Raw genomic sequence first — 19,677 nt, 5'->3', positions numbered from 1 at the left:
CAGGGTATGAGTAATCCTAACTGATGTGCAATAGCAATTCAAAGATGGAGAGATTACCTTTGGTTTTCCTGATAGCAAGTGAAATATTCACTCTGGTCTCTACGTAGGTTAGAATGGACACAAAGGCTCTGTATTTGACCAAATGAACAAATTTTATACTTCTACAATAGCAGGAAATTGTTTTTGAAAATGAGCATAAAATCATATTTTTATGATTTTTATTTATTTATTTTATTTTATGATATTTATTTTATAATACCACAAGCGTATTCTGGATCATCAACATTTCAAACCACTGGTAAAACAGTCAAAAGGGCTCCCAATTCAAAGAATTGTGTGTGCCTTGAAATAGTGATCTTATCAGATATTATAAAATCTAGCATACTTCCTCAGGATTTCAAATTTTCTGGGTGATCTGTCCTATTAGGCCACGCTATTGATGTTATTAATACTAGTGTGAATTATGAATAAAGCACTTAATGAGTAATCACCATGTACTGGTACACTTCATATATGTTATCTCCTTTATTATTAATAGTTCTTTAAAGTAAATACTATTAGTATCCTCTTCTTATAGGTGAAGAAAGTGGTGAATGGGAAGATTAAACTACCCAGGTAACCTAGGTAATAAAATAGGATTTTAGTATTCAGTAACAGGTTTAGAAAAATCTTCAGTCCCCCATGATGTCAATTTTAGAAGTCTCTACCACCCTTACAGAATTATGACCTATAGCTTATAAAATTTATAAAGCTTTATTTCAAAGAGGTTCCCCCAGTTAATTAGAACCCCACCTACTACTAGCATTAAATGTGCAACTATGGACTTGCCCGTGACTGGCTGAAACTTAAAACATAAACGATTACATCACTAAGTCCTTGTTGTACCCCTGAATCAGTTTCTATTATAGTGCACATTTTAAAACCGACATCTGACACAGGTTACACACAATTTCAACAGCCACCAACTAAGTGGCATAACAAAGAAATGAATTCAGATTTCCTCAATATTCATTATTACATTTGAATTCCAGATCACATGACTCTTCAAAAGGTCACATGTGGTAATACATGTAGAATGTTAAGAATTTAGTAACTGGGGTCACAGTGGAAAATGCTGTCTCCTACAAAACTAAAAGGAACTAGCTAGTCATATTCATGAAAATATAGCGTCTAGTCCTTCTTGAATTACAGAATCAGAGCTGAGCCAAGATTTGGTATATGGTCATTGATTTCTGTCGTGCACAGACCTGGGACAGACCCAGTACTGTCCTTTCACTAGGGAGGCCCTGAAAGAGAAAAAGAACATTGCAAATCCCCAAATCATTCCCATTAATCCTACATCCAGCAAGCAATTTTAGTTCCTTCTGCTACGAAGGCTGACAGGTCAAAGGGAACACAGGTCCAGCAGGTCAAGCATGAACTACCCTTTCTTCTCCTACATTCTCCAGAAGCCATCCCATGAGTTCACTCTCAAGATGTATAGGACAGGGCTCCCTAAAAAGCTGAATCAAGAATTCTTAAATAGATTAGGAGTTGAAAACAGGCACACATTCACTCCTAACTTCAAAACCTTTAGGACTGTTTTGGGTATAAAGAAATACAAACTGGCTGTCCCTTTCAAGCTTCTGGCATCCCAACCTCTACACTTGAAGGGGATAAAAGATGAACTATGTAATCTTTGCATGTTACAAAGTCTTTTTTTCCACAACTTCAAATCCTGTCTTATCAGAAATTCTAAGCAAAGTAAGACAGATAAATTAGCCAACTGACAGTATAAAAATTTAGAGAGACAACTCTACATAGGCTAATGTGATACTCCAAACTCCTACTGTAAGGCTTCTTGGAGAGATGTTTGAAAATCTTACAAGTTAAATTTATACCCTAGTATCTGAAAATGCAGATGAAATAGAACATTTCATTCTTTAGAGAAAAATCATTTATTCAGAACTCATATGAACACTGATCTCTAGGTAGTTTATTTTTCAATTCCACTTTATTAACCTTCCTACCTTCAGATCAGCCTTCGTGGCAATCCTTTTTTTTTTTTTTTTTTTTTTTTTTTTTTTTAATTTTTGAGAGCATGCACAAGGGATGGGGCAGAAAGACACGGAGGAATAGAAGAATTCCAAGTAGGCTGCCCACTATCAACATGGAGCCCTATGTGGAACTCGAACTCCAGAACTGTGAGATCATGACCTGAGTTGAAATCAAGAATCAGATGCTCAACCAACTGAGACACCCAGGTGCTCCCATGGCCATCCATTTCTAACCTATATCCATTTTATCATTTAACACATAACCTAAAACTGTTTTCCAAACTTTAGAGGAGTGCTCCCAAACTACAAGATTTCCCACATTATTGGACAGTCTGCCTCATGCCTGTGCAATCATTCCAAAAATACTTTGAGGTCATTTTAAGTATTAAGTATTCTAATACCTCTCAAAATGCAGTTACATAAGAGTGGGAATTTAAGCCTCTCTACTTGCTCTATCAAGTACTGATATAATACTTTTTTTCCACACTATTAACTTGTTCATATTAATATTTTTAACATTTCCTATTAACTAGTTGTCTTGAATGTTTTTTGGAAAAATTACATTACAGCTCAAAAATCTAAAAGGTCATCTAACCTTGTGCTTTAACTCATTTTTGTCTACTGCTACTCTGGTCACTGTAAGTTATTCCTCCTAGATCTGTCGTTCCTGAAACAGGCCTCAAATGAAAATATTATTCTCATGTGAAAAATTCTAACTTTTGATATTTGCTTTAAAGAGTTTTTAAAAGAAATACTAAAGGTATTTTTCAAACTACTTTTAATGTTTAAAAACTTAGGTCTAATTAAAGGCAGTCACTGAATATGAAATGTTAAAATTTAAAACTCTGAAATTTTAATGGTACTTAATATCTTTATCATGGAATTAGTTTTTATTCATATTGCTTTTGTCAGTTTTTATTAAGTCTACTAATTTTGGTGTAAATATGTGGGAAAAACCTAGCTTTGAAGTCACTGATAAACTGAATTCTTATTTTCAAATAGGTATCCTGTTATTTTACAGTACATGTCAGGATTTACTATATTACTTTTTAAAAGAATGTTTTTGTCGATCTTAACATCAGGATGTTAATCTAACATCAGGTACGTTTATGTATATGCAAAGAAATCTGTATACTGCAGACTAACAATGAGGGAGTTTTATCCCTTCAGATTACTGGCTCTCTTCCAAGAAAGAAAAGCCCAAGAAAGCAGCCTTCTTGGGGTAGGTCCAAAGGTCTGGATATTCTCCACATGAAACAGTGTATCTGTCGCCTGACCTGGCAATGGGCCCAACTCGTACTCTAGCAGTAATGATCTTCACAAAGAGTGGAACACAGGCTGGGACCAGCCAAGAACATGGACCATGCTTGTGCAGTTTCCCCTGCATTTGTACTCATTTTGAGAGCAGCCCAAGCTCATGTCTCCAGGTCTTTAAGTAGGGCAGCAATAGTGAATCAGATTCTAATTGCAAATAATTAAAGTCTTTACTTCCTTTTCATGAGGAATTATCACATGGGTAAGCAGTGGAGAGCCAAAGATTAAAATTTACCTCACTAAGCATTTGCAATTAAATTGTGTCTGGTAGACCAAAGGAATACTGTAAAATGAGCTATATGGCTGATTAGCGATCTAAAACTATAGATAGATTTACATTTATTGCTCTCCACAAGTCTATGGAGTTATTTTCACTTCTTTCCTTTACCTAGTGAGTACACATGTAAGATTAACTAAACAAAAATGAGGATATCCTTCTACAGCTCACATACCATGGTCCATCACTTTAATCATTCCCTTCAGGACCTTATCTTCTTGCTCTTTCAATGTGGCAAGGGAAAATTTACAAACCAAACAGACTCATGAAAACATTCACAGAAACTCTAAAGAAATTACCAAACCTAGTCTGGTAAAAACCTAAGGTGGACTTTCTATTTGAAAATCAATTATCTGAACAAAGGAGAAAGATACAGGGATCACCTTGGGATACGCAGAGGCAAACAGTTTTGCTAAAATTCAACATCCATTCACAATAAAAATTCTCAGGCTAGGAATGTAAGGGAACTTCCCTAAGTGGATAGGTATTAAGGGAAGACTACAGACATTGCACACATTAGAAAAGGTCGAAAGTTTTCCTTGTAAAATTGATGAGGCAAGGATTTTCATTATTGCCATCTCTAGTCAATTTTGTTCTAGAACTCCTATCCACTGCAATAAAGGAGGGGGAGAGGGGAAGGCTGAAAGATTGGAAAATAAATACCATCCATATGATAGTTCATGTGCAAACCCAAAAGCACCAACAGATAAACTATTACGATATATGAGCAAGGTTGCTGAATGTTAAAAATTACCTGCATTTTCATGCAGAGAAAAAAATTTTTTTAAGTTATACCATTTGCGATAAAAAAAAAAAAAATCACAATACCTCTACGAAGAGATGTAGAAGCTATTATGTGAACAATGAATTAATGGAGAAAATACCATATTGATGGGTTAGAAGACACATTATAGAGATGTCATTTCATCAAATTGATCTCTTGAACACGAAAATCAAAATCTTTCCCTTTGTGGAAACCAACTCTGATTCTAAGATTTATATGTAAATGCAAAGGATAAACAACAAAGATAATCTTGACAAAGTCAAGGGCTGCTCCTCCACATTTCAGAACTTCAAGAGCTATAATATTTTTTTAAATATAGTATGGTAGTAGCACAATGAATGGACTAATCGAAGTCCAAAATAGACCCACATATAGAAACACTTTTCTGAATAAATGATGCATTTTTAAAATTCCTATGAAATATTTTCAGGGGCACCTGGGTGGCTCAGTCGGTTAAACGTCTGACTTTGGCTCAGGTCTGATCTCACTGTTCATGAGTTCGAGCCCGGCATCGGGCTCTGTGCTGCTAGCTCAGAGCCTGGAGCCTGCTTCAGATTCTGTGTCTCCCTCTCCCTCTCTCTCTCTGTGACCTCTCCTGCTCACACTCTGTCTCTCTCTCTCAAACATTAAAATTTTTTTTTAATTTCTATGAAATATTTCCATCAACAAAGTTTTATTTACCATTGCTTTTGATAGTTTTAAATCCCCTATTTTGGGATTTTGACAAAACAATGTTTAAAACTGACAGATTGAGCTCTTTCATTCAAATAGGTTTTTTTATTTAATGTTCTACCTCAAAGTTTAACATGTGACTTTTGTAATGACGGTTTTCACAACAGAATTAGAACCCAACAAGGCCACCTAAAAATAATTCATTTAAGTCTCTTCACAATACTTAAGTTTTGTTCATGCCAAGACTTTTGAACCCTTTCAGTTAACACATTTGAGGTCAGCAATCATCGCTACTTTGCAAATTCAATAATCAGTTCCAAATCTTCATATTCTTTTAATTCCTAACACCATTTAGCAAATTAATCTGTAGTATCTTTTTGAAAAGTTCACATGGCTTTGGGGCACACATTCCTGTCCTGTCTTCCTGACCTCTTCATTTTTCCTAGTTTAATCCTCACCTCTCCAAGTGCTAAACATTGGCATGCGTCACCATTCAGTTCTTGGAATTTCTCTTCCATACTCTTATCTATTCCCTACGCAATTGCAGGCAGCCTTAAAACATAGGATACTCCTAAGTTATTCCAAGTCCAGACCTCCATACCAACCTTCCCATTCATCTTCTATTGCCTACTTTCCTAGTCTCCCCCCAGATGTCTGACTAGGATCTCAAAGTCAAATTATGAACATAGGGGAAGGGAAGCAAAAATAAGATAAAAATAGAGGGAGACAAACCTTAAGAGACTCTTAAATACAGAGAACAGAGTTGCTGGTGGGTTGTTGTGTGGGAAGGATGGGCTAAGTTGGTGATGGACCTTAAGAAGGGTGCTTGTTGGAATGAGCACTGGGTGTCATAAGTGATGTATCACTAAATTCTTTTCCCAAAGTCATTATTACACTATATGAAACCAACTTGGATTTACACATTAATAAATCGGATGTTCCTTCCTAACCTGTGGTTCCCACAGCCTTACCCATTCTTGGTAAATGAAAACTCCGTCCTTCATCTGCTCAGGCAAAATTAAACACACACACACAGGTGCACGCACACACATATTTTAGGATAATCTGACCACTCCTGTCAACACTCAGCCCCTCACACCTGTCCAAAGTGCATATTGAACGTGGCTACTTCTAACTTCATGGCTACACCCTAAATTCAAGAGGTCAGCATTGCTCAACATAATGATTGCATTATCTTTCTTGCTTTGTCACTTGTTCTGCTAGCTTTTCTCCATGTAACTATCTGAGTGATCCCTTTAAAATCCAAGCTGATCATGTCCCTCTTCTGTTCAAAATCCTACAGTGGCTTCCAAGGTTAGTCCTAGCCAAAATACCTAATGTGATTTATAATATCCTATGTGCTGGGGTGGATTCACCATGAACCTAAAGCCGCTAAAACTTCTGGTCTCTCGCAAAAATCCCTTTTAAGGCCTTGAGAAGAATCCTAGAGATTATACGTTCATAATTTTTCTATTTTTTCATAAAGCTCCCTAATTTGTTTAGTGTTCAAGCCCCACAACCTGGATCCACCCACAACTACTCGACTTAGCCTCCCACAAATACTGTGACTTCATCTCCTACTACCCTCCCTCCTTCCCTATGCTTGTACAGGCTGGTTATGGGACATACTAAACAGGCCTCAGCACCTTTGTAGTTTCCATGAAGGAGGTACTCAAATATTTTACAAATGAAGGAACAAATGAATAAACAAATCCATGTTGGGACAAGGTTGAGTGAGGCCTCAGCCTCCGGAGCTAGTAATGTGGAACAAGAACAAGAACCTCCCCTTAGCAGTCGGCTCTTTTCTTCATTTACTCATTTGGAACATGGAAAACCAGTACAGGTCTTACCAATGCACTCATCTTGCTCTCCTTCCTCCAGCCCACCATGAGGTAGGAAACAAAGGGCTATGTATTGACCCTACACCATATATTTTCTCTTTTCCAGATGAGTACTATGAATGGAGCCCTCTAGGGCTAGTAGTGGATATACTAAAAAGAAGTCAGAAATGTCTATTCGCCATTGCAAGATATTTTCAAGATCACAACATAAACTTTACCTTTGGCCTTTCAATTTGTACTTTTCCCATCCCCCAAATAAAATGCTGAGGAATGTGTGCCTCAAAAAGCCAAGTGAATAATCCCAATTTGCTATCATATATACATAATTACTGGATATAGAAGAGAAAGGAGTTAACCTAAAACTCTGAACAGTGCCACACTAAGAATATTACTGGTCCTTGTACATAGCCTGTGTGTTAGTTACTAATATCTCAGTTCTCTATCCATTCCACTTCTCAGCACAAGTTTAGCTGTGAATCTACTGATGCCAAAAATATCCTATATTCTATACTTCTCATCAGTTTTGGGCACCTCATTTTGTAGTGCTCAAAGTTACCTGAATTTTTCCAACACCAATCACAACTGTCCACCTGTTGGTGAACTTTCTGGTTTTCCCTACCCAGCATCTATTTATCTAACAGCCCCCAGCCTCAAATTGGGTGTCTATCCCCAAACTCCATCTATGATACAGTTGCATTGTCCTGACTCCAAAAGCAGGGTGGCTGATTATAGCTCTGATACCAGTAACAGCAACTGGTTGAGGCCAAGTCAGGTCAAACAAAATCAGACCCTACATACCAGGACCTCAGTTTGAACTATCGGGGGAGAGGACTCCCAACACCCACTGGATTGCTTTTGAGTTAAAGCCCAAATCCCTTGAAGTTTACTGATACCTTCACTAGTTTGCTCCTCCTTACCTCTCCAGCATCACATCATCTTGCCCCCTGATATCCTACACCTTAACTACATTTAGTTACCGAAGTGGTTCAAGCACTGTCTCATCACCAGGCATTTGTACATACTGTTGCTTCCATCTGGAATACTTTTTATCTTCTCCCTTTTTTCCTGACCAATTCCTGCTCATCTTTTGGGTCTCAGATAAGGAGTTATTTTTTCCTCAAAGAAGCCTTCTCAGACAACCCCATCTGAGCTATGGTCTTTCCAGGAGGCCCCAAATCACCTTCTGAATGAACCTTGTCTTACAGACCTGAACAGAAAGGTTATTTTGGTACTAATTCCTCACTTGTTTGCACAACAGTTACTGTATTATGTAACATAGTACTACTTGCTGTGAAGAATGTAAAAGATGGAATAAAATGCTATTTTTTTTTTTTACTTTAAGGAACATAAAACCTTCAAGTTAATAAGTGAGATAGCAGAGATATAGAATTCCAAGATAGTGTTAATTACATGCAGAACAATACAGCCCCTACATTGAGATATTTTATAGCTTGATATTCTAAAGACCACATTCTTAATCTTACAGGATTATAAGCAGGTAGGTACATTAGCCACATGAAAATAAGGTGCTAATTATAAAATAGCTATTTTCAGTAAAGCAAGAGTCTAAGAATGTACAATTAGTCAGAGACCTAGAAACGAAGGACTCTAATCATTTTTTCAATCACATTTTCATCTGTATAAATGAAGAGTATCTTAAGTATTTAAATCAACTCCTATTTAAAGGTATTTTTAAAAATAAATCTGAAATGTTATGGAAGTGGAAGATTAAGGAGAGATTGCCTAAAGACTAAGTGACCAAATAGGAAACGAGCCAAAGGAAATTCAAGGTGGTAGATCACAGAGGAGCAAGCACTGTGAGAAGGGTCAATGGAAATGTATTCCACTTCTGCAGCAGAGGCATACATTGCTGTCTAGTAAAAACTCATAAGGACTTTACCAAGTTGCAAAGTGACTAAAAATCTTACCTAGGAATTTCAAAGACAAGAAGTGCACCAACTTAAAACAAAGATGGCAAAGGTCTTAATCAGACAGGCAGAACAGAAAAAACAGATGTGCAATCTATTTCAAAAAAGAGTTAATAGTCTCAAACCCTCCTCAGCAGATTTAACAAACCCATGAACCAGCATAAGCAGACAGGAGTCAAAATAAATTTGAAATCCTAGCAACAAATGAGAAACTAATTTTACAAACTGAAAGGTAATCAGATTGTGACTGATTTAGTTTGACACCATTATGTTCAAGACACTGGCAGATTTTACTCTTCAGTTAAAGGTTATGATTAGGATAGCTTCTCTTATACCTTAAGATTCATAATCTCTCCTATTCATTTCCAAGGCAGCACAGAGAAGTCATTAAGGGAAAGAAACCTTACCTTCAAAATTGAGAAAGAATACATCATTTCTACCCACAATTTTTCCAGTATAGCATAAATATATAATCCTTGCATAAAGAGAAGGTTTTTAGAAACCTTTTAGGGTTTATTTTTGAGAAAAAACACTTGGGGAAGGGGCAGAGAGAGGGAGACAGAAGATGGGAAGCTGGCTCTGTGCTGTCAGCACTCAAACTTATGAGCTTATGAATGATGCGGGGCTCGAACTTATAAACCATGAGATCACGTGAGCTGAAGTCAGATGCTCCACCGCTACCCAGGTTCCCCTAGAAAAACTTAATTCTTAGGAGTGGACAGGTAGTTCTTCCTAGAAAGAACTATTATTACCACACATGAAATGTAAGATTAAAGTTACTTTCCATGTTCTGTTTTCAAAATGCACTTGATCAGATTAAACACACACTCTGGTTCCCTTTTCACATCATTCACCGGATGTGGGAATTAGCCACCTCGTTAGAAATACAAGATAAGAGGCACCTGGATGGCTTAGTTGGTTAAGCATCAGCCTCATGATTTTGGCTCAGGTCATGATCTCACAGTCCTAACATCCAGCCCCACGTGGGGCTCCATGGCAAGCATGGAGCCTGCTTAAGACTCTCTCCTCGAGCCCCTGCTCTGTCAGAAGAGGGAAAAAAAAGAAAACAAGTAGTACTGGATAAGATTTTAGAGAAAACAGGACTTCAAAGCTCTGGGACACTGCCACAGACTTAACACAAAGCATCATATGCAGCGGATTGATCCTGGTTCTTGGGATACATTATTACCCATAAATTTCATTCTGTGAAGCAGAGCACCCAACTGGCAAAACAGGTCTTTTAAGAATGCTGTCCGCATAGGGGCGCCTGGGTGGCGCAGTCGGTTGGGCGCCCGACTTCAGCCAGGTCACGATCTCGCGGTCCGTGAGTTCGAGCCCCGCGTCAGGCTCTGGGCTGATGGCTCGGAGCCTGGAGCCTGTTTCCGATTCTGTGTCTCCCTCTCTCTCTGCCCCTCCCCCGTTCATGCTCTGTCTCTCTCTGTCCCAAAAATAAATAAGAAACGTTGAAAAAAAATTTTTTTTAAAATTAAAAAAAAAAAAAAAAAAAAAGAATGCTGTCCGCATCGAACTGTCACAGCACTGCCAGGCTTTCCCCTTGAAAAAAAATTTTTTTTAAAATTAAAAAAAAAAAAAAAAAAAAAAAGAATGCTGTCCGCATCGAACTGTCACAGCACTGCCAGGCTTTCCCCCTCACAGAAACCATCTGTAAAAGTTCACAATGATCACAGCTTATCGTTCTTCCAAGGGTCGGGAAGAGGACCATGAAGAGCATTCTGAGAGTTTTTCATAATCCATATTAGGCAGATGTAGTGCTGAGGATTCATAATCTCAAACATCTTAAAATTTCACAATTTAGGATCTTTGTTTTGGGGATAAAATTTAACATTACTGGGACAACTGAAGAATGACCACTGAAGAAACTATTCTAAAGGGCACAAATGTTAATTAACAAAGCAAAAAGGGCGATTTGAATGGTTTGGGCAAATGATGTTATTCAAATACCAGTATTTTCTAGATACTAGGACTTTCAAAAAGTAGCACTTGCTAAGTTTCCATTATAGTATGTGTTTGATTTAGAGTTTAAACAAAAAAAAAAAAAGGCTTCTTTGGTGGGGAGGGGTACAAATGGAGAGGAAGGTGGAGGAGACTGGTGGTTTCTTTTCAAGTTTATCAAAGTTTTTTAGTTCAAAATATTGGCCGCGGTCAGGGACCTTGGAAATCTTTAAGAGTCTGTAAACAGGTGGCTAACCAAACATGACAGTTTCTCCCCTACCCCCAATTGAAAAATCCTAGCTTTACATCGTAATACAAAAGATGTGGTAATACTGGTCTCAAGTTTCCTGTGCACCTTTTGCCAGAAGCACGTCCATTCCACTGCCCAATGGACACCTCAGTGTCCTACTGACACCTCACTTTACTCATTTCCTATAACTGCCTGGTCCTTATAACTATGAGGTACTCAAGTTAATAAAAAACTGGAAACTTGACCTTTACTGAAACAAATTCATTAGCCATTTATTACCTACTGTAGGTTAAGATCCAGAGAAGTAAATTCTCCAAGTCAGTAGGAGAGCCAGAAGTACAACTCTGTTACCAGACTCCCGGCTTCCTAAGTCAACTGTGGCCCCCGCCGACACTAAAGACATCCATATTTCTTCAAACCAATGCTGATTAAGTCTTTTAAAGGGAAATAACCTGTATAGTAGTAAAATTTTACTTAAAAGAATTCTCATGCATTCATAGGATTATCCGCCTGAGTTATACACAGAACAATCTTTATCATCTCAAAGCTGAGGAAAAAGCTTTAAAGGAAATTATCTTCAATTTACTCTTTTATGTGCAATTTACTTGACGTCTAAATCCTCTGTTGACAACATAGCTGCTTTCAGTCCCCTGGGCTTGAGTCTCTCCTCATTCAAATCCAAAATTATTTCTTTTAAATATTGAGAGAGAGAGAGAGAGAGAGAGAGAGAGAGAGGAATGCAAGCTAGTAGAGGAAGAATCCCAAGCAGGCTCCCATGTGGTCAGTGCAGTTGACGTGGGACTCAATCCCACAAAAGGGGAGACCACGACCTGAGCCAAAACCAAAAGCTGGATGGTTAACAAACTGAGCCACTCAGGTGCCTCCCAAATTATCTTTAAAACTAAAGCCGCTGAGTACTACAACCTTAGAAGCTATAGATGGTCTCTGCTTTAACAGTAGGGTCTCCTCAGTACCCATAAGATAGCCTACACAATCCTACACTCCTTTGAGATCTGCACCTGTGTGCCTTCACAGTCCCATTTTGCCCTACTTTCCACACTTACCACACACATCAGGACTCTGGACATACAAATACTATTCCCCTCTAGTCTGTTCTAACTTTTACAGATTGAATGATTTCGGATTTGGCTCTCAACCACAGGACCGAAATGTGCTCTGCTTATGTCTGCCAGCACAGTCCAGCTTTCGCAGGCACAATGAAATTATTTTTAATTTTTTTTTTAACATTTATTTGAGAGAGAGAGACAGAGACACAGAGCATGAGCAGGGGAGGGGCAGAGAGAGGGGGAGACACAGAATCCGAAGTAGTATCCAGGCTCTGAGCTGTCAGCACAGAGCTGGATGCAGGGCCCGAACTCACCTACTGTGAGATCATGACCCGAACCGAAGTCAGTCACTCAACCAACTGATCCACCCAGGTGCCCCAGGCACACTGAAATTATTAAAAATCCTCTCACTACAGGGGCGCCTGGGTGGCTCAGTCGGTTGGGCGTCTGATTTCGGCTCAGGTCATGATCTCGCGGTCCGTGAGTTCGGGCCCCGCGTCGGGCTCTGTGCTGACAGCTCAGAGCCTGGAGCCTGTTTCGGATTCTGTGTCTCCCTCTCTCTCTGACCCTCCCCCCCGTTCATGCTCTGTCTCTCTCTGTCTCAAAAATAAATAAACGTTGAAAAAAAAAAAATCCTCTCACTACAAACCTCAGTATCTGTTTTACTTCCTGCCCAACAGAGGACCTCTCCACTACTATAGTAATAAACCCTTTTGCCCATGCTTTCCCCACACTCCTTCCTGCCTCCTGACCAACCCACATGCTTCATAGCTTGTCATGGGGTGGCATGTCCCCTTCTCTTGCGAATTGTAAAATTCTTTCAAAAGGTAGTTATCTCCAGGTCTGTCACCTTACCATACTTGATCTAAACTAATCTTGGGTGCTTTTTTTCTTTTTTTTAATACAAGTCCCCTCTACCATCAACCTTTTACTTCGAAAATGCCCAAAAATCCTTCACAATGAAGATTAGGTGCTTTAAGTATCACTTCCTTGGTAAAAACCCAGGAAGTTGCTGCTCAGCCCCTTGAGCTGCTTGTAATACAGCTCCTTGCCCACAGCAGCCTCGATTCAGTTTGTGATTTCTGTTCTTGTGTTCTTTTACCACCCCCAGGGCTTTGAGAACCTGAATGAAGAGAATCACTCAAGTTTTACCCAGTACATTCCTTGGCACATGTTAGGGACTCCAAGACTAAGAATAAGTTTAGAAAAAACTAGGAAAAACACAGAAACTTTCAAACTGGCCAACATCATCTAAAACCCATTGAAAGACCTTTCATTTTACTCATGTCAAGTCCCGTTTAATAGAAGAAATGTTTTAAGCTCCTAAACTCCTGACACTGAGAGGAGAGGGGCAGAGTAGCAAGGGAAAAGAGTGCAGAGCTTACCAGGACCAGTTCCGCTCTGCCGTGGGTGACAAGGGGGATAAGCAAGAGCAGAACTGCACGTAAAAACCCAGAAGATATTTCATTCCCAACCTTTTCAGAGCCTCCCCCTTCTGAGGTTTTAGTTTTGTTAGGGTGGATGATGGTAGCGTACAGAGGCTGTTTGCTCATTTTGTGGTGTTTTGGGGTGTTTTGCCATTTTGACTCAATTTTACTTAGACAATGTCGGAGGTCTACCTGGAGCCTGGTATCCACAATAGTTAGGTTTGGCAACCAAATGTAATTTGCATGGCCTCAAGGAGCCACTGTCAAACCTGATGTTGAAAACAACCATCAAGGCTTGAAAGCACTATGAATTTCAACACTTTAGGGCCATAATGAATTAAGACCATCAATAGAAATGTTGGAAAAAAATGACTTTCCCTTTTCCCCTTAACCTTTTTGGTTCATGTGCTCAATCTTTAGACCAACCCATTTGAAGAGGTCCTTCTGAATCAAGGTTCACCTGTGGAATAGAAGATCCTACAAGTATGTCTGAACAATAATGCATGAATTGGGGAAGAAAAAGCCTTTGATAACATTTTACTAATTATGTTCACAAGTCTCCATTTTGCCTAACAAAATGATGATTAGCAGCTAATTATTTAGGCCATTAATTGATTGCTTTGTGATTAAAGATACGTAGGTTAGTTGTACTTAAATTACCTCCATTTTTAAGACTTGTAAAGGATACAGTCTTCGAGGTTTTAATAGATAAATGTGGAAAAATTGTGATTAAAAAATGAAATTCCATAACTTTCTATTTAATTTTGTGTTTTTGTAATAAATGTGTAGTATAAAAAATTTTTAAACAAAAGACTGGCTTTTCTTGTTCCATTCTCTTTCTGATAATGAACACGGATTGTGAATGCAAAACCCTGCATATCATTATGTGAAACATTTATGCATTCAGAGTGTCTACTTGGTGGTTTTCTTCTTAAGAAGCTAAACAATTCATTAAACAAGCTGCTCCTGAATGGTAGATCAGAACAAGCATAAGCTGCCTTCTGTAGAATTCTATTGTGAAGCTGTACCCATTTGTGTTTTCTTTGAAGCCATAAAAATGAAACCCTTATGCTCATATTAAAAGCATAAGAAAGGCATCTATTATGTCAATAGATTTAAAACACGGCCTTAGACACAGTGAGAACCACTCCAAAATGGCACTCTTATAATAGCAAAGGTTAAGAAGTGCATTCCCAGAGAAAAACCTTCAAAGGCCTACATATCATTATATCCCAAAACAGATGGCATTGCAGTGTTGGGACTATACTTTATGGACACCTACAATCTCAAATAAATCCTTTCTAATCCCAGTCCTTTGTCTAGATTTTGTACTTTGATGATAACTGCAGGTGCCTTTCTCCGTTCTTCAGAGAATGACACAAGGATATGAAGATTCACGTACACACATGGACACAACTCTTAACAGGACTTCTATGCAATGTACTAATTTTACTAGCAACAGATTTATACTTTATAGATATGTGTGATTTATATTTTACAGATACCTACTATTCCTAGATTCTAATCCATTATAATTCTTTGGTCTGAATTTTACAGAAACAAAAAATATCACTCATTATTGGAAGCATAAACTCATAAAAACCACTTTGTAAAACAATATATGGAATTTTCTAGTATCTGTGTATATACTTGGGAAAACCTCAAACACAGCAGATGGAGACAAGAAAATTCACAGCAGCATTGTTTATAATGACAAACTGCAAGTAACCCAAAAGTTTATCTATAGGAAAATGGATATAGGACCTGTAAGATACTGCACAGCAAGACTAAATCCCTGCTACACACATCAACATAAATCTCAAAATACTGAGTAAGAGTCAGAAAACTACAAGGTTTCTTTTACAAAGTTGAAAGCATAGAAAATTGAGCAACGGGTTATTACTTTGGTTCTTCTTTAATTATCTAAAATTCTGCTAAGAAAAAGCATACTAGTAGTGTGACTAGTAAATGGATTAAAGTTTGATTATTAAATCTCATGCAGAATACTTTTTTGGATCTAAATTTATTTTACAAAATTGCCTACAAACTAATTTCTAATGGGTCCTTACAGGTCAAGAAAATTTGTTTGAAATATACTTCAGTATTTGAGGAACATATGTCAATTCTAACCTACAAGAATATTTAAATAGTGTAATTTTACCAAAAAAGTTTTACTCCATAGTTTACCTGAAACTTCACAAGGCTGGGGAGATTGCAGAAAATAGCTGCTCTTTAATTCCTGTCTGTATATAAGATGTGGCTTGTTATGATCATCTTCAGGTTCACTCCCATCTGCCTTCATTATAGGTTCTAAGAAATATTCACCATCATGCGCTTTAAATGTTCCCATCTGAAAAGAAAGAAAATAATTAACTTTGTCACTAAGAAGCGAAAGCATGCAGCGTCAGTTTTAAGTGAGCACACAGATGCAGGACATCCAGAAGTCCATTCATTCACTGTCATCCACTGAACATAACGTTTCCTTGCCATGATGACCCAATACATAAGAGCGTGAAGGGAACCAAGACTGGACAGCTTTCTAATAGGCAGTGTTGTGATGACCTGCATTCCAGTAAAAAGAATGGCATAGGCAACGTCCTCAGGATGGCAAAAAAAAAAAAAAAAAAAAAAAAAATCTATCACCTTCTATAATAAGAGAGCCTGTTTAGCTTGGTTTATATAAGGCAGTGAGTTTTCTGGGGTCAGATAACAGATCTTGAAGATTGATGCTAGCAATTTACAATTTGTAAGCCGTGGAGAGCCACTAAAGAGTCTTCACGAAGATCTATCTTCTGAATTCCAGAAGCCACAAACTTGTTTTTCAATATCCCCACTTGGATAACTAGTAGCATTCTCAACCTAAACATGTCCAAATCAAAACTCCTGATTTTCAGTCCAAACCTGCCTTTTCAATGGTCCCTATCTCAGTAAATGGCAACAGTATTATTCCAAATGTTCAGGCCACAAGTCCTTAGAAGACAAGGATGAGCTCTTATGCCTAAGGTAACATCCTACATTTAAGTCATCTGCAAATCCTGATAGCTCAGCCTTCAAGGTATAACTGAAATCCAACTGCTTCTGCCAAGTTTTACTAACACATCCCTGATCTAACCTAATGTTTTGTTTCCTCTATAAACCAACAGTCCTTTAGTTTAGGGTCTATGGAGGAATCACAGTAATTTCTCTTTAAGTCTAGATCAATGTTCTTCAACAAACATGACCAAGTCATTCAGTAAAATCCAACATCCTTACAATAATCTAAGATGTCCTGCTGTGCTCACATCTTGCCCCTACTATGCCTCCAGGCACACAGGTAACTAATTCTGACTTCTCCCACTTCCACCCTGGCTCCTTCTAGAGCTCCACTCCTGGTGTCTCTGCGATTTCTCAAATATGACAAGATGTGTTCAGCTCACCTCAGGACCTATCCCCTTACTAAAACTTCTGCCTTCAAGCACTTTCCTAATGGCTCCTCGAGCACTTGTTTCAGATTTATGCTCCACATTCACCACCCCATATGTCAACCCACCTCCTAGATCTATCCCTCTTATCCCGTTTCATTTTTCTTCAATGTACGTATCAATACCTCTTATTTTTATTTGTCTGATACAATCCACTAAAACATAAGCTCTGTAAGAACAGAGCTTTTGCCCACACTTCTCTCTGCATGCCTCTCATGTCTGCCCCATACCAGATGTTGGGGTATATATAACATTAGTGAATAAGACTAGAAGGGTCAACTATACTAAAAAAGACTAAGGTAGAAAGTTTAGCTTAGTAACTGTGTGTTATAGATGGTGGGGGGAAAAATACTAGCAGTTATAAGAGGCTATAACATGAAGATAAAACCTCAATTGCAGTGACAGCAATGGCATGACAGTTGGGAGAGAATGATTACAAGATATCAATGCCTGAGAAAAGCAAAAAAAAAAAAAAACAGAGGGAGAATTTATGATATAGAGATTAACTGTTTGGTAAAATAGGGGTTACCGAAACAACTCCAGAAATGTTAAGATTCCAAAACAGACCCTTTTTCTACCAAACAGAAAAAGAGGTCAATTACATCACAAAAAACTCATGTCTTTGATTTTACAGAGAAATTCCACCAAACCTTGAAAAAGCAGATAATTCCAGTTATTTGAAATTTTCCAAAACATAAAACATGTAAGTTCTTTTTAAGAAGGGAGTGTGATCTTAGAGCAAAACCTGGTAAAGACAGCACCAAAACAAAAACACAGGACAAGCTCATATAGATCGAGATCAAAGTCCTAAATTTTACTAGCAAACCTAATTCAGCAACCTGCGAATGCATGACAAAATGGAATTTCCTAGAAGAATGTAAGGATGGTGTAATACTGGGAATTTTCTTGTTTTTTGCAGTAGGCTCCATGACCAGCATGAAGCCCAACATGAAGCTTGAACTCAAGACCCTGAGATCAAGAGTGTGACCTTTAACTGACTGAGCCACTCAGGCACCCCCAATACTGGGGATCTTAATTCGTTACAATCCCCTATGTGAATTTAAAAGAGATCACATGACTTCTAAAAAAAATTAACATTCTTCATTTTAAAAACACCCATAGAATATAAAACAAGTGCTTAAGATAAACTATCCCAGCCCAGAGACGATGTCATATGTAAGATAGATTACATAAAAGATTAAGAATAGATTGCAAAGGGAGAGTTAAAAGTATTCATAGATGCAATCAGCATGTACCTTAATAACTGAAAAGCTACTATAAGTGATTTCAGGGAGATAAAATACAGGTCTAACAAGTTTTCACATATATGAACAAACACCCATTAGAAGATATTATGAAGAAATTATCCCATTTACAGATTAAATGCCCAGGAACCCAAATTTGTAAGATGTTAAATCACTACTAGAGAACTACAAATTAAATGGAACCAAGTGCCATGTCCCTGAGTACTAAGATTCTCCAAATGAATCTATAAATTTAACAAAACCCTAATTTTAATAACTATATTTAATATGTAAACGTCTGAAGTACATATGGAAGAATAAAGCAACCAAGAGAATTCTAGAGAACAGGGAGGTAGGACTAGGACTATTTAGATATTAAGATAGGATACAGCCACATTAAATTCTTCAATGCTAGCACATGATAAGCCCAAGGCTAATTAAGGAATGCTAATTAATCCTACAGGATTCAAGACTTGTGCATAGACAACATCTCAAATCAGTAAAAATATTTAGGAGTATTGCAACATGTGGGCAGATATCCAGAATAATTTGGATACTTCCTACATAGAATTCAAAAGATCAGTGATGTAAGCTTTTGAAATAAAACCATAACAGCACTAGAAAGTAACAAGAGAATGCCTTTATCACTTTGGAATAGGACAAGTCATTTTAATCCTGACTCAAAACCTATAAAAAAGAAAATATTAGGGGCCCCACCCAGGTGGCTCAGTCAGTTAATTGTCAGGCTCTTGACTTCAGCTCAGGTCATGATCTGATCTCATGGTTCATGGGTTTAACCCCATACTGGGGCTCTGTGCTGATGGTGGGGAGCCTACTTAGGATTCTCTGTCCCTCTCCGATTTGTGTGCATGCACTCACTTTCTCTCAAACTAACATTTTTAAAAATGTTAAACTTCACTCAGGAAGAATATAGCGAGAAGCCATTTTCAACTAGGAAATTGGTAAAAATGTAAGCTTTTTATAACATACTTCAAATGTGTCTGAAAAAACAGATACCTTCATACATTACTGTTAGAAGGTAGATTAGTGCAATCACAATACAAAGCAGTTTGGTGATATCTAACACCATTACAAATGCATTTGCTTTTTGAGGCAGCAATTCCCCTTCTGAGAATTTCTATGACCGATCTGCATTTCCAAATATATGAAGTAACAAAGTTATTAACCATAGCATTGTTCTTAACAGCAAGATACAGGACCTAATTCCAAGACCTCTGACATGTACGTAAACTATGGTACAGCCACACAATGGGATATATTGTGGTTACAGGCAAAAAGTAAACATTGCATGTAGTGATATGAAAAGGCCTCCGATTATTTAAAGCAAAATACTACACCAAGATGTATAGTTCACAACCATTTGTGTAATAAAGAGAAACACTGAACATTTGTTTGCCTGGGT

General features: G+C 37.9%; 1 protein-coding gene across 3 annotated transcripts in view; it reads right to left on the bottom strand.

Moving 5' to 3' along the window:
• The window catches only part of ADAMTS20 (ADAM metallopeptidase with thrombospondin type 1 motif 20), a 178,399-nt gene that overhangs the window by 143,687 nt on the left and 15,035 nt on the right, over window positions 1-19,677 (bottom strand). For all 3 annotated transcript variants that reach the window (XM_019452494.2, XM_019452495.2, XM_019452496.2), the window contains exon 3: window positions 15,737-15,899. In XM_019452494.2, coding sequence (XP_019308039.2) covers window positions 15,737-15,899 — 163 coding nt within the window. The remainder of the gene's footprint in view (window positions 1-15,736; window positions 15,900-19,677) is intronic.

Source organism: Panthera pardus, unplaced genomic scaffold (assembly GCF_024362965.1).
Source record: "Panthera pardus isolate Hobbes unplaced genomic scaffold, ASM2436296v1 HiC_scaffold_6, whole genome shotgun sequence".
Lineage (NCBI taxonomy): Eukaryota > Metazoa > Chordata > Mammalia > Carnivora > Felidae > Panthera > Panthera pardus.
This window is presented reverse-complemented; position numbering and strand designations above follow the sequence as displayed.